General features: G+C 44.7%; 1 protein-coding gene across 1 annotated transcript in view; it reads right to left on the bottom strand.

Moving 5' to 3' along the window:
* Positions 1-3,730: 3,730 nt before the first annotated feature.
* fat4 (FAT atypical cadherin 4) overlaps positions 3,731-15,202 on the bottom strand; it is a gene marked incomplete at its 5' end in the record, with an annotated part of 99,527 nt that continues 88,055 nt past the window's right edge. Inside the window, 5 exons of the mRNA XM_079167124.1 lie at positions 3,731-6,437; positions 9,035-9,296; positions 12,064-12,281; positions 13,618-13,742; positions 14,214-14,393. Of these exons, the coding sequence (XP_079023250.1) occupies positions 4,528-6,437; positions 9,035-9,296; positions 12,064-12,281; positions 13,618-13,742; positions 14,214-14,393 (2,695 nt within the window). The 3' untranslated portion in view covers positions 3,731-4,527. The remainder of the gene's footprint in view (positions 6,438-9,034; positions 9,297-12,063; positions 12,282-13,617; positions 13,743-14,213; positions 14,394-15,202) is intronic.

The raw sequence follows: 15,202 nt of genomic DNA, 5'->3' as shown, positions 1-15,202 counted from the left end.
GAATGTCACACATGGGATCAGGAACAGATGTGCTGCCTCTGCGAAGCCTGACGGAGCGACTCCCTGACAGCACGACGACTCTCGAGCCAGGGGTCTCATGATGACGGTGTTGTCTGTTTAGCATCCATCGTACACGTCTGTAAATGTTCTCAAGATGGTGGCTGAATCCAAGTCCCGCGATGCTGGAGGGAAAAAGAAAACCCACAAGAGTTTCACATTCAAAGACGAAGGAAAGGCGCCTTTCCCAAAGATAGGACCGCCATCGTCTTCCTCACACACACTCACACATCCATCTTTCTCTTTCATTTTCCCCAACGGTTCCGACTCGCTGAAGCTTTTATGTGTGTTGAAAGGCATCGGCTGGCTGCAGTACACACGGCATTGAGGAGCACTTAGGGAAGACGAACCTCGCAGCTTTGATGCAGATGTTGGAAAAAGCGAGAGAGCGAGCGCTTAGATGGGGTGATAATTTGTGGAGTGTGTTGATGTTGTTTCACCGGGGTGATTTGTCCATCAAGCTGCAGAGCCATCCGAAGACTCCGCTAACGAGGGGAGACACACTGAGCGGTCTGGTGGCAGCTGAGGATGTGGGTGGATATTGTGCAGGGGGGGGGGGGGGGGGGCAAGAGGTGTGAACACTGTGACCCCTGACACCTGGAAAAGTGAGCATTTAGTTTAAATGATTGGCGGGAGTGCAGCAAGGCACATGTATAGGGACACTGATTGTGACCTTAATTAAAGCTTCTGAGGTAGTTGACTGTCGTATTAGGAAGATACAAGAGTACCTTCTGGATTTTTCTAAAGAGTAAATAGGCGAGCTTTTGATTAAGTTTGTAAACGATGATGACGTACGTACGTGTGTTCACGCAGTTTGGCAACAGAAGTGCGGCGGAGTGCAACAACCGCTGGCCAAGCTTTGCAGAGACTGAGTCAGCATTTTAGCAATTCCGGTTCCTTTATCTCAAAGTCAATGTTTTGTTTTTGTTAGATGTCTGGAATAAAGTCTGTGGTTAACTAAAGCTTAAGGGACTTTAACAAAAGTCAGTAAGTACCCCTCTCAGGATTTTCTACCTTTTTAACGTGTCTTAAAAAAGTCGGTTACGAACAAAAGTCTTCATGAGACGACCAAACGTCCTCACTAGAACACCAGTCCTCCTTTAGCTCAGTGGTGGAGACGTGAAGTCATGTGACCGTGGTGTGGGTCCTTTAAAGCCTCACATTTTACTATTGCGTTCACGTTTCAAAGATCATAAAAGTGTTTTTTTGCCACAGAGCTTATTTTCTGCAATAATCTAAAATCCAACGAAACAATCACATCGGCTGTGCGACGCTAACTTCCAGGTTCCGTGTGATGATTTGCTCCTTTTTTGTTCTCTTTTTATGTCACTTGAAAATCTGGTAAAACAATTGAAAATATTAATAGATAATGAAAATCTTTCACTAATGAGCATACTAATAATTAACTTTGGACCTGCAGCTCTTGATGAAGCGGTGAGAGATGAGTTTTTTTGTATTGAATATCTGGATCTTACAGTGATTTGTTAAAAGGTTGATGAAGTTCACTCTCATTTACTTTTCTTTTAAAACTTGCACATTCACAAATCAAAAGTCTCTTAACGCCAACAAATGAGAGCAAGAGTGAAACGTGTTCTTTGTTCCAGCAGCGAATGTGCTTTTAATTATCAGTCGTTAAAGTGAAACTCGGGGAGGAGCTGCAGCTGTTTGAGGACACTGAAGCTCAGAATAATCAATCTTTATAAACAAGCTTTCGGGAGGATTTTTTTTTTTTTTTTGGGGAGGAGGAACCCTCTGTTTTAAGGAAGTCACTCGCAGCTCAGTGCCACATCCTTTTATACATACTGGGGAAACTCTTGAGTCAACATGGAAATCATCTTAATGGGAATTATGTTTTGATGACATTTGTGCACTCAGAGGGAGAAAAAAAACACAAAAAAAGTAAATACTCTTCGAGAGCTCCATGGGAAAATCCAACCGCGGCCCTTTCGCGCCTTCATTCAAGAAGAATACGCTCAGTTTGGGGATCTGCAGAACACATTACGTCCGACTTGTTGGTACCACAATTTGTTCAAATCTGATCTTCTTGAATTTCTTTGAAGCACACGCGATTACTTTGCTGCAAGACGTATTGGTTGTGCACTGCAGCATGTTTCTAGAGTCATTACTCACACAAATAGCTCGCCGCTCGCTGAAATAGCACCGTTTTGAGTCGACAGGAATAACACACGCTGTATTTTTTCTGAGGGGGTCCATGTCCTGCAATGTAACGTGCAATGTTCGCACTCAGGATAAATACTGCAATTAATCCTTAAACACATCATAAGCTCCTCTGCCATTCTGCAAAGTCCAGCAGCCATCTGGATAATATCCAAAAACAGCACTTGTGGAGAAAAAAAAAAGAAACACCACCCTGCCTGCAAAAGAAAGTCATGGAGGACAGATTCATGTCAGTCCTCGCGAGTGTTTTACATCCCACCATACTGTAGAACAATGTGCCCTCTGTGTATACAAGCTTCTCCTGCTCACCTATAGGGAGGAGGTGTGTGTGTGTGTGTGTGTGTGTGGGGGGGGAGATGCTATGAGGGTTTATTTGAATCCATCTCCTATTTACTCGCCCCACCACCCACACTCTCTCCTTATCATTGTTAGTGTTATTATTATCTCGGCATCAGCGTGGTACAGCCTTTCGTCAACACAGCGCTCTGCAGGACCGAGGGCCTGCAGGGCCCGGGGTAATTTACCCAGATCCGAGGCTGTCACTCTGCGCCGAGTTCACGGCTCCCTGGGTTTTCTCTCGTGGCCTCTCTCCCCCTCGATGACAGAGAAGATAAGCATGTTGCATACCGAATCATTGAGCTCTGACAAAAAAAAAAGAAAAGAAAGAAAAGCAGTTCTGCTCAATAAGCCAGATGTAAATAATTGTTGAAAGCAATATTGGGCCTTGCGTCGCGGAGTCCGCTTGATGTTTTGCTTGGCCGCGAGCGAGGGTGGCTCAGTTTCATTCGGGTCCTGAAATGCCTTTTTAAATGTTTTGTTCAGACCCAGTTATATTTAAAGACTGCGACAGAGTGAGCCTTGAATACAAGAATACCTCACCACCATCAGCATGCAGGTGACCGTAAAAAAACTGCCCACGCTCACATGCATCTAAATCAGTTGCTTACATCTGCAGGAAAGAAAAAAATGTTCCTAAAGCAGCAGCTTTTTAAATAAATACTTTTTTTTATTCTGTTATTGGCTTTTTACAGGTACAAAGCATACAGCATGTTATAGTTTTATCAAAAGTGGAAAATACTGATGTTACATATGTAACAAATGTAAAAAATAAGTCTTCAATCTTACTTTCCCCGAAAGTAAAGAACATACATTTCAGCATATGAAAATATCCATAAAAACACAGCTTAAGTAATTTAAGTTATTAAACAGTACAAAAATGTAGAAACCATACATAATGGACAAAGACACCAACAACAAATGACTCCATGATTTGACATGAATTTAAAAAAAAATGTACACAAGTTCATAGTGTTTTAGTTGGGGACATGTTTACAGGATCCATACATCATTAAACGCTTGGCTGGTCAGAAAACGCACATTACACTAACCCCCCCCCCCCCCCCCCCCCCCCCCAAAAAAAAAACCTCCTCTCCTCCTGAACTGAAAAAACAGAAGAGGAAAAGTCCACCCCCCCTCCCCTGTACTGAAATCCTCAAATGTCTGTAAGGCAGGGGACATGATTAATCCTCACTCTTGGAGCGTTTAGCCAGTCTTCTGTGAAAAAACCCCACCACAAGGGCAAAGACGTGGAGAACAGGGATCACGACATCGGTGGGGGTCGGACCGTACCGTGCGAGCAAAAAGCGGCGCGCTAACTTCCACACCGAGGGGGCCGCGTCCCGTCACCTGCAGGTGCAGTCAGATCAAACACACATGCTTCCTTTTAAGTAAATTAAAAATTGACCCCTAAAAAGATGGAGACCGGGAGTTTCCTTTTTTGCTCGGCGGCCTCGTAGGAATTCTCTTCACGCGAGTGTTAATACTATCTACCGTCTTTATCTCTCAGCTGTGAATGCGACAGAAGTTTTGTGAGGAAAAGGAGAGGCAGTGCTGGTAATAGAAAACAGAAATGTTTGATCCAAGATAACAGGAATGGAGCTTTGCAGTCGCTAAATTAAATTCAGACACGGATTTTCTTTTTTCTCTTTTTTTTTGAGCCGCTCAGTGTCAATGGATACGTTGTAATGAGGCCTCGGAGAGATGAACGCACGATTGTACAGTTGACTTTGGACCTAGAAAAGACTGGTAAACTATTCCAAGGTGGCTAATGACAAAGTCTGTCATGTTACAGGTGCCATTTGTCTGCCTTACTGCATTAAAAGTCGTCTTTTAATTTCAAATAAAAACAAAAACATGTAGTCCAATGTTCTCTTGAAATATACAGTCTTCCTTTTTTTTGTTTTGTTCAAATGGAGAACATCACCATTTTCTACAACGTTGTAATAAATAGTCTCATACATATTGCTCGGCTTCTCCTTCGTTTAGAATGGTCACCGAGCCATCCCCACTGTTCATTTCAATGTCATTTGCTGCCGCGTTCTCGGGGAGCAAGGCTAAGTCCTTGAACACATCTACATAATGTCCGAAGCCGGGACCCCAGTTCAACAGATTGTCCCAGTTGAAGCCCCCGGGTTGCTGGCCCATTTTGTGGGGCAGGGTGTAGTGCTGCTCAGTAGGGGGCATCTGGGGAATGCCGGGCCCTCCTTCCGCCCTCCGACTCGAGTACCGCCTCTGCTTGAGCCTCCCGCCGTAGTCCTCGTCGTCGGCGTCTGACTCGTTGACCTGCGAGAGCTTGGGAACTCTGGAGCTGTAAGACACCGGCTTGTCCCGGTCGTACTCCATCTCCGAGCAGGTGAAAGAGTCGTGCGAGTCACTCTCGGAAGAGGACTCTGGGGCCGGGATGCCGTCAGCAGGGTTGCGAACCCTCGACAGTGGCCTGCGGCAGTCCTCTTCCGAGCTGGAGCGCCCGTGGTCCGCGCTGCAGATGCTGGGGTTGCGTGGGCGCGGCGTGTTCAGCCGCTCCACTTCCTCGATGGACAGCCCCACAGGAGGCCCCGTCTCCAGGGGGATCTGCTCGATCGGCTGCTTGAGCCGACTGCCCGGCCTGGATGTGTGGCCGTGGCCGGCCATGGTCTGCGGACTCTTGCTGCGCCTCCCCAGCCGGGTGGCGTAGTTGAACATGGGTGGCGGCTGGCACATGTCGTTGTGCAGGTCCAGCGGGCTGCCCTCGCGGCGGGCCAGGTTGAGCTCTCTGGTCGGAGTGTTTCGGTAAAAGGAGGACGGCTTGGTGAACGGTGCCGGGGAGTGTCTGGAGAGAGGGTTCGGGGTCGGGCATGCTGAGTGGGAGTGGCTGAGCGGGGTGGACCTCAGTGCTTGGGTGTACTGAGGCTGGTAGGTGTAGCTCGTCGCTCCGAGGGGTAACGGGGACTGTCTGGCGAAGCCCAGCGGGCTGTGTCTCTGGATGGAGAACTTGGGCGTGTGGCTGCGGAACTGCTTGTAGTGTTGGATGATGTCTGCATCTGAGGGAGCGATGCTGCTGGCATTGTCTATGTCGTAGTGTTCAATATCTGCCTCTGGGCCGTTGCAGGGGGCGCAGGGAGCACTGGGGACGGTCTCGTTGTTGTGGGGGATGTCTGTTTCATCGTAGATCAGATAAGGGTTCTCCCTCTCAATGATGTCCGGTTTGGGATTCCCTTCTGGTTGTTTCCGTACCGTCATGTCATCTCCGTACGGCGGGATGTTATCCGGGTCATCGAACGCTACGTTCTCGCTGCCCTTCTTCTTCTTCTTCTTCTTCTTCTCCTTGGGTTTCTTCTCCTTGGGTTCCTTTGGCACTTTGGTCTTGTTGCGGCCCTTGCAGTGGTTGCACAGGATCAAGCTGAGCACCACCAAGGCGAGGAAAGTGGCGCAGCTGCCGACGATGGCGGGCACCGCCCAGATGGGGAGGACCATCGCCTCCGCCGTGGGGCTTGGGCTGCAGACAAACCCGCCGTTGTTGGACGACTTGCAGACGTTACCCTGAGGGCACTGGACGCCCAGACAGGCCACCAAGGTCTCGCAACTCTTGCCCGTGTAGAACTCAGAGCAGACGCAGGTGAAACCTGAGCGGGGGTCCGGCACACAGCTGCCGTGGTTCTGGCAGGGATTCGAGCTGCAGTCGCCCGGCGGGACGCACTGGTACGTGTACCACTGGTTGACGCACATCAAGCCGTCCCAGCACGGGTTGCTCTCACACAGGTTGGGACCCCTGCAGCCGATCTTGACGGACGAACTGGTCTTCGTTAAGGTGACGAGGCCGTGTTCCCCAGTATATGGCAGGTTCTCCCCGTTGTACTTCACATAGGCCAAGCAGCCGTCGAACCCTGCAAATGAACAGCAGAGAAAAAACTGGTTCAGATAACAAGAAGCAGCCATCAGCAGCTAACAAGCACATAACGGCGGCCTGGAGGGGAATCATTTCCGATTGCCACCAGACTGATTTTCAAAATATCTGCCGACGACGGATTGCTTCCTTGTAAATAACAGGAACTTGGAGCTATAATCAGAGCTAAAGATATTCTGTTTAGACGGGAAATTGGTTCAAGATTAGGACGGACAAAAACAAGAAGTGAACTCCTCAAACAATTAATAAAGAAAAAAAAATCAATCACTGGCCAATTTGATTTGATTAAATATTTTTCAAACAGGGACTCCATCGTCAGAGCCATTGTAGCTTAAAGACATACATCTGGGTTGAATGAATGTGTCTGTGTCTAATTCTGTTTTTTCCTTCGTGTGTAGCCCAACAGCACTGCCTCACCGATGTAAACAGATTTTTATTGAATTCGTCCCAGTGCAGATTAAATCCATTTGTGCTTTCTTCATTAGACCTTGAAAAGTGCACGACAGACGCACATTGAGGTAAAGGTTGGTTCACAGGCAGCCTGCCACAAATATCTGAATATGCGTGTTTTATTTATGCCCCGGTCCTTGTGTAAAAAAGGTCCACAAATAATTCAATTTGCTCATTTTTTACCATATTAGTGCATAGTATTAGGTTAGTTCTCCCTCCGCTTACATTTCTAAAATTTACTGCGTTGCATTACCTCCCCCTGGAAACCCCCTCTTTCACCTTTTCCAAACAGCTCATGCTCGAGGACATCTGATCTGTGATTTAAGTCTCAACGAAGATGAGAGTCCATGGAAATCAAAACACCAAAAAGTCCTCAAAAGCGGTTCCAAGACAAAGTCAAATTAAATAAATATTAGTTATTTTGTGCATAAATGATACTCTGATAAAGAAACATTTATTTAAGTAATGTAAATTCATAGCAGGTAAATCTAAGCGGCGGCCAGAGTTTTGTTGGACGGCCACCAAATAGGGTCAGCAGTTTGAACAACAGACTATTAATTCATTTTAGGGAAAAGAAGGAGGTTTGAACTGGATTTATAAGGAGCGCTCTGTCACACACAAGAACAGGATGTGCACGTGCACACACTTATAGTATCTAAGTGGTTTCTTTAACATGTGCTGCTGCATTAGTTATTTACAGTACGTAAAAGGCGACTTTCTTGGTCAAACGCCAATTTTTGAAAGCTTCAGCATTTGAGCCTGACACAGCACGTAAATATGTACATTCACACACATACACGTAACTATAGTTTACATAGACACACATACACGTAACTATAGTTTACATAGACACACATACACGTAAATATAGTTTACATAGACACACATACAAGTAAATATAGTTTACATAGACACACATACACGTAAATATAGTTTACATAGACACACATACACGTAAATATAGTGTACATTCACACACATACACCTAAATATAGTGTACATTCACACACATACACATAAATATGTACATTCACACACATACACCTAAATATAGTGTACATTCACACACATACACATAAATATGTACATTCACACACATACACGTAACTATAGTGTACATTCACACATACACGTAAATATAGTTTACATAGACACACATACACGTAAATATAGTGTACATTCACACACATACACGTAACTATAGTGTACATTCACACACGTACACGTAACTATAGTGTACATTCACACACATACACGTAACTATAATTTACATTCTACAAGGGGTTGAAGGGCAGTATCTAAACTGTGATTTATAGATTTAAAAAAAAGACACATTTCTTGTCAAAACGTCAAAAAAAATAGTTTTGCTTTGAAATGTTTTCTTGAAAGTGTAGAGAAGCCTCTGAGACAGTGTTTAGATCATCACTATCTGACTACGGTGAATAGGGTCACACTAATAAATATCACCATGACTTACATTAAGACAATTCTTTTTTGTATTACAAGTCATCATTATAAGCCTAAATCAGTGCTTTACACTTAGTCTGGAATTCTATGTTTAAAGATGTAAATAAAGGATAACGTTAATAAATAAATGCTAATTTGCATACATTTCCAGAACAGGATATCTGGATATCTTTTTACTGGATATCTTTTTTATTTCTCTTTGTATCGCTCCATAAATCAGAAAATATGTCAACAGCAATAAGAAAATCCATTCAGCATGTTTTTAGGAATAAAATGTTGTATAAATCAGGCTCTGAATGATATATGAACAAACCGTAAAAACCTTCAGAACATAGAGAGGAATGAAACTGTAAGGTTTGGTTTATGTAAGAGCTGCTGAAGTGGAGATTTCTGGATCAGAGTTTGAGTTAAAACCATGTTTTTGACTGTAGTCAACCCAACCCACTCGCACCACATATAGGGAATGAAACAACACTGTGAACACAATGTCTAAAGTCCTGAGAAAATCTCTGTCATCACATCTTTGTGTCAGGAGCAGTGGCTTGCTCAGTGGCACCTCAGTTTCGTCGATGACATTTCTTACAATATAATAAGGTTTTCAGCACTCAATTATAGACAGAAACGCTTTGATCTGATGACAATTACACTGTCGAGCATCACCTGCTGCAGTTTTCTGCTGAGCAGGTCCCGGTGGGATCCCTCCCAGGGAAAAGGTCACGACGCTGAGACCTCCAAAGTCCTGGGTGGCATGCTGGATGATCCTCGTGTGGCTGCCGTCTACCAGGAGCACCGTGGCCGAGCCGTTCTTCACCAGCCGGAGCGTGTGCCACAGGCCGTCCGACAGCACCGCGTCCCCCACGGTCCGCTCCACCTTCCCCCCGACGCCCGCATCCGAGATGTAGTGGATGTTGCCGTTCCTCAGCTGAGAGAAGGAACAGAGTAGAGATATGTCTGTATGTTAGCATCCACATTAAACAGCACATCATAGATAAGAGATGAGTAGACCCGACTGGACAAGATACTTGATAAACTGCCCAATCCCTGAATCGGCATGCTGTTGTAATTCTTAATTTCAAGCGTATGGTGAATAATGTTCTCTGAGTAGAGCCGCACAAAGTAGAGCAAAATAAGGCAGCTTTTTCAGATTAATGCACTGGTTTATCACGTCAGCATCAATCATAAACCACGGGAGGAAGTCTTCTCTCAGCCTCCACAGAAACTATACCGCCACACTGCAGCGCTTTCAGGATCTGATGTCAAGGTCAGAGATCGAAAACAAAAATGCAGCTCGCCGCTCGTAAATCTTCCTCCCGGCGGGACGCGCTGCAGTCCATCATGTTCTCCCGACTTGTGCGTGGCTAATGTTATTCAGCCAGATGATGACCAGAAGCTTGCTAATAGCAAATTCAGAGACAGAACGCGCTCGTTCAAACGCCCGCTGGTGAGGTCGCCCTCCAGAAAAGAGAGGACAGCGCGCGTCTTTAAAAGAAATTAATCAAGCCCACTTTGGCTTGGACAACACATTTGCGGCTTTTTACTGTGTATGGTAATCTCATACAGTACGTGTACTCCTCGCTTCGATGGAAAAGTAATCCCGTTTTCTTCCCTTTTTCAAAGACCCCCAAAAATCAGCAATGATAAGTAGCTTCCGGAAGAATTGATGTAAAATGGGAAAAGCGGAAAGTCCCTCAAGCCAAAGAAAACTGCTCGAAAGCTGGAAAACCAATCATGAAGTTTATCTATTAAACATCTTTAAACAAGGTTCTTTTTTTTAATACATCAGTATATATAGTTCAGACTCAACATATGTACATATACTGTGGGTATTCCCCTGCTGCTTTGCTCTCTTAGGCGTCATGGTACTTCTCCGGACTGTTTAAGAAGCTGTGATGGGGATTCGATGAGCACCAGAAGCTGCTCGGAGCCGGAAAACAAAAATCATTCAAGGGAGGAAGTCTGATCCTAAAGTGGGAAGGGGTCGGTGGTGGTGAGGGCAGAGGGGGTCTAAAAACAAAAAGGAAAATTGAAGAGGACGAATGAGCACTCAGGCTTCTTTGGGCAGCTGCCCAGGATCAGTCGGGGAGGGGGGAGGGGGGGGGGACAAGATGAGGGGAGAAAAAGAGGAAGGTGGCTGAGTTTACCTAAAGTTCAGAAGCAAAGTTAGAACATATATGTGTGTACACCATCGCGTTCACGCTCATATACAAACATTCAGGGGACCTTAAGGTGTCAGCTTACTGTAAAGTTTGCACACACACACACACACACACACACACAGACACAGACGCGCTCACAACTACAAATGCTTTTGGTGATACAACAAGTCATCTGGCAGCCATGCTGCAGAACCTCAGCTCTGTCATCTCTCAAACGAGCGGATGAGCTGATTTGTGTGTTGGCACCGACTGGAAACCAATCGCGATCATGAACTAATTATGACTTCGCTAATGAGCCTCTCGAGTCTGTGAGTACGGCTCGTGGCTAATGCTCACGTTAGCGGTGGCTGCTCTGCAGAATTAGCGGGCCAATTAGCTGAGTAGCAACACCAAACTAAGCTGATTCTTCTGCTACAACGCGCTTTTAATTTGTGATGGGGGGGGGAGTGGAAGCCCGTATGTGTACGTGGGGACATTTACATTTAATTAAATTGAATTTGGATACAAAGTTGACTGCATATTATATACATTGAACTGATTCTCCATTGGACCAGAGGTTTAAGGTAGATTTGAAAAGTTGAATAAGAAAGTGACGTCTGACATTTTTATCAGTGTTCATTAGTTTGAATAATCCACACGACCTCAAACAATAACACCGAGGTAAACAATACAACCTTAATATTTCAAATAACTGTAACTTATGAAGCTAGGTGGCTAAACATTAAACAGCAAAGAACTGATTATGCTAACGATAGCTAGTGTCAACTTTAGCTGAAATGATTGCATAAATCATTTTGATTGCATAGTTAGCTAAAGACATTAGCATAGCTAGCTAACATTAGCAAACTCATGCGGTTGGTACAAGTTATTTTCTGCTTAACGTTACGTTACCTAACGTTTACTTTAAAACGTACTGTTGTATTGAAATGTTATGGTTGTACTGTATATTTTGATGTTATTGGTGGAGGTTGTGTGGCATTGACGCGATACAATGTATTCAACTTTAGCTCACTAACTTTAAAAAATGCTAAATGCCTTAAAAAAGATGGTCTTTGGCTTCACACAACATTAAACACACTATAGTACTGAAGAAGACAAACAGCAGAAACACAGGAAGTAGAAGTGGGCAGGACCTTCACTTACCTCGACTGAACTTTATTTAAAGTTTGATGAAGTGTATTTTAATTTGTTTAGTTGGAAGCCTTCCTACTCTTTGATCTGCTCCTGTTAGCTATAATAATTTGCTGTTGTGTGCTGATAGTGCAAACTCCAGACTTCCTCCCATGACCACTTCCATGAAAGGCTTTTATTGTGAAACCACGGCCTGAGGTGCTGCGCTTCATTATTTAGAGGTCTGAATTACTAAACAGTGCATGAGAGAGAGAAAAAGCTGTATTTCTGTAAAAATTAGAAAGTATTTGGGAGAGTTGGAACATACACTATAACGAATTTACCATATGAGCCATTATAGTGCAGTGCAGTCTGTATAATGTTCATACTGCCACATGTCAGTGTACACTTCCTCTCCCTCACCTTAACAGTGGTGTAGTTGCTGCTCTCCTGCACATGCAGCAGAGTGCCGCTCTTGCTGCGTGTCCTGAACTTGACTTCCAGGCTGCTGGGACCGGCGGGGTCAGAGGTCGCGCCCTGCAGTGACCGCCTCAGGAGGACGTCGCGTTTCGGGCCCTGCTTCAGGGAGTAGTCCAGACGACCGGTACCGTCCAGGGACAGGGCAGTGTCTTCTGTCATGTCTGTGGGAGTAAGACAGAGAACATCCTCAATCCTGTCCCGACTTCACACAAGTTTCACAGGCGGCTGTAAAAAACGATATTTCCACTCCGGAGCTGGCGGACACTCAGGCCCAAATGATTTTCCTAATCCCTCTGCCATAACCACTAATTGCTCCTTCCATTCTCACTCGTGGTTTCAAATACCTTGTCATAAGTGAAAGATGAAGGTCGAGCCTGTGTGCCTTTGAGCAAGACACTGACACCATAAGTATACTCTCTTTAGAGCTTCATCAAAGTACCTGACATGTAAATGTAATCCCCAAACATTGATGTAATAGTGTGGGTATATTACGTGCTTATTAGCTATAAAAATCCTGAACTTTGCTAATATTCTGAAGCTACAATTCTATAATGTAGAGGCAATGCACTGTTTCAGTTTAAATTTCAGTTCAAATACAATTAGATTAACCCGAACAAGTAAAAAAATATGAATGAAAAAAAAACAAAAAACGTTTTTTTGACATTTCCCTTCAAAGTTAGATTTAAACACACAGTTGTGTCGGCAACGCCGTCAAACAGTCGGTGGAATTTAAATGTTTGTGGTTCATAATGCTTTCCATTAAAACTATGATTTGTGTTTGTGCAGAACGCACCAAGTCACTTCGCTACGACACTGACTGATGGGTCAAATTGATTCAATCCGATTTAACCACAAGACCAGGATGAATCGCAGCGTCTAAGTCACACCACCGGTATTATGTCTCAAAATCTTCTCATAAACCTAATTTCTTCCTTCTGTGAAGAGGATGTTCCTACTCGTCACTCCCTGAACTCCCTGGCATCATGTTTATTTTTCTCTTGCTGAAGAAGAAACACATGACTGAGAAAGCGGCGCTCCATTTTTATAAGAGGAAAAGCGCTGCGATCGTGTTTTGTGCCATAAAGCAAACCAGCACATTTCCCACAAGATCAATCCCGACGGAAAACATAGAGAAACCAAGTGCAGACCTCTCAAACTACAAGCTTTGTTTGTTACCAGTAAGAATATGAACTATTCAAAATAAATGTGGTATTTATTATTGGTAACATTGCTTACTTACACAGTAGCTACATGTTTCTGGCGGTTTTTGTTTGCCTCAGTGTCTCTCAGTCTGTTTAAGTTCTCTGATTTTGAGTATTAATATCATTAAACACACAAATGCTTTAAAATAAAACGCATTTATGTGGCTCGTATTAAGCTACGCAGTGCAGTTCGATGACTCATCGTTCGAGGAGGGAGGAATCATAAATAATCATGATGCAATATTCCTTAATGAGTGCAGCCTCAGCAATAAAACTTCAAAAGGCATATACTTACATTTCTCACAGAATCTTCCGGTGAAGCCATCCACGCACTGGCACTGCTGCCAAGACCAGTGGTCCAAGCAGGTGCCCCCGTGTCTGCAGGGGCTGGCGGTGCAGGCTCCTTCCAGTCTCGGACATCTACAGACACGACGACAAACACAACGTCAGTTTGACAAGTCAGCCGCACAGCCGGGGGGGGTCCGCCGAAGGAATAAAAAAAGGGGGGTAGATGAGCCGCGATTTCTCTCTCCCGTGCTGCGATACAAAAAAAACCCCATAAAGAACCCCAAAAGGATTAGCATATTAAAAGATCTGTTCTCGCTTCACTATTCACCAGCAGGACAGAAAAGAAAGAAAAAATCTCCGGAATTCTGCAATTGGTTTCCCCCCCCCCCCGTCAAAAAATCTGCCATTTGTATGAAAAAAACCTAAAAAAACACATCTTTTTAAAAACTCTCGAGAGGGTTTGGGAGTGTGAACAGATGTCCCACAGCGAGAGTCGAGGAGGTTAGAGAAGACGGACAGATGGGAAGAAGAGGGAGATGATGGAGAGAGGGTGAAAGCGGGAGTAAAAGGGTGGGGGGGCGGGGGGGTTTTGGGTATGCGGACCTGTCAAGGATGCCACGCGATGCCAGCGCCTGACTGGGCTCCAGCGGGCGGCCGTTGACGGCGAACTCCATGATGCAGCCGACAAAGTCGTGGGTGGCGACCTGACCGCGCCGATGAAGGACGGGTTCTATTGACCTGACGCCTCCAACCGAGACCCTGTTGGGCTGCACGTCCAGGATCCTGCACACACACACACACACACACACACACACACACACACACACACACACACATGAATACAAGCACACAAAGACTTAAATGCACGCAGAGACAAAAGTGCATATGCACAGAAATCAGAAAAAGCTTATGAATGCATTCAAGTATGCATGCACACGCACACACACACTTATACAGAAAGACACTGCGGGTCATCGAGTTTCACAACAACAGGGTCCCGAGACCCTCACAAAATAAACCTTCTGCTCTCTCTCCCACACTCACACATACACGCACACACACACGTACAGTGTCAAATGTTCACCCCACAAGGCCTGGCTCAGAGCGGTGTGTAAAGGTGATGGTGACCCAGTTATTCGATGAACGTTTACATCATATATTGCATTTTTACAACAGATGACTTCATTTTGACCTTGAGTCATTTCGTGTATCATCAGTGCACAGAAATGTACGAGAATTGCATTTTTACTTGTTTTGTGATTCCCTTTCATCCAGATACTTTCACAGTAAAGAAGTAATAAAATAGAGCTGTGTTGTATTCTGCAGTCTTAGCTCAGCTTTGGGAGCAGAATGAACCTCTTTGACAGAGCCAAACTCAACAAACACACGGTGTGGATGAACATATCTGACGAAAAAAAACTATTGTCAGACTGGAGCCCAATATTAAATTAAAACAAGAAAGAAATGCAACCAGTGACAAGGAGTTCAAAATCAGCTAATATGTTCCCACAAGGTACAGAAAAACTATTGGTTCTGTAATACTTTCCACTTTTTAGCCAAACACGGAAAATGTCATCATGCGTTGAGTTTTT

Source organism: Pholis gunnellus (assembly GCF_910591455.1).
Source record: "Pholis gunnellus genome assembly, chromosome: 10".
In the NCBI taxonomy this organism is placed as follows: domain Eukaryota; kingdom Metazoa; phylum Chordata; class Actinopteri; order Perciformes; family Pholidae; genus Pholis; species Pholis gunnellus.
The sequence above is the reverse complement of the archived record's forward strand: the minus strand, read 5'-3'. Positions and strand labels throughout refer to the sequence as shown.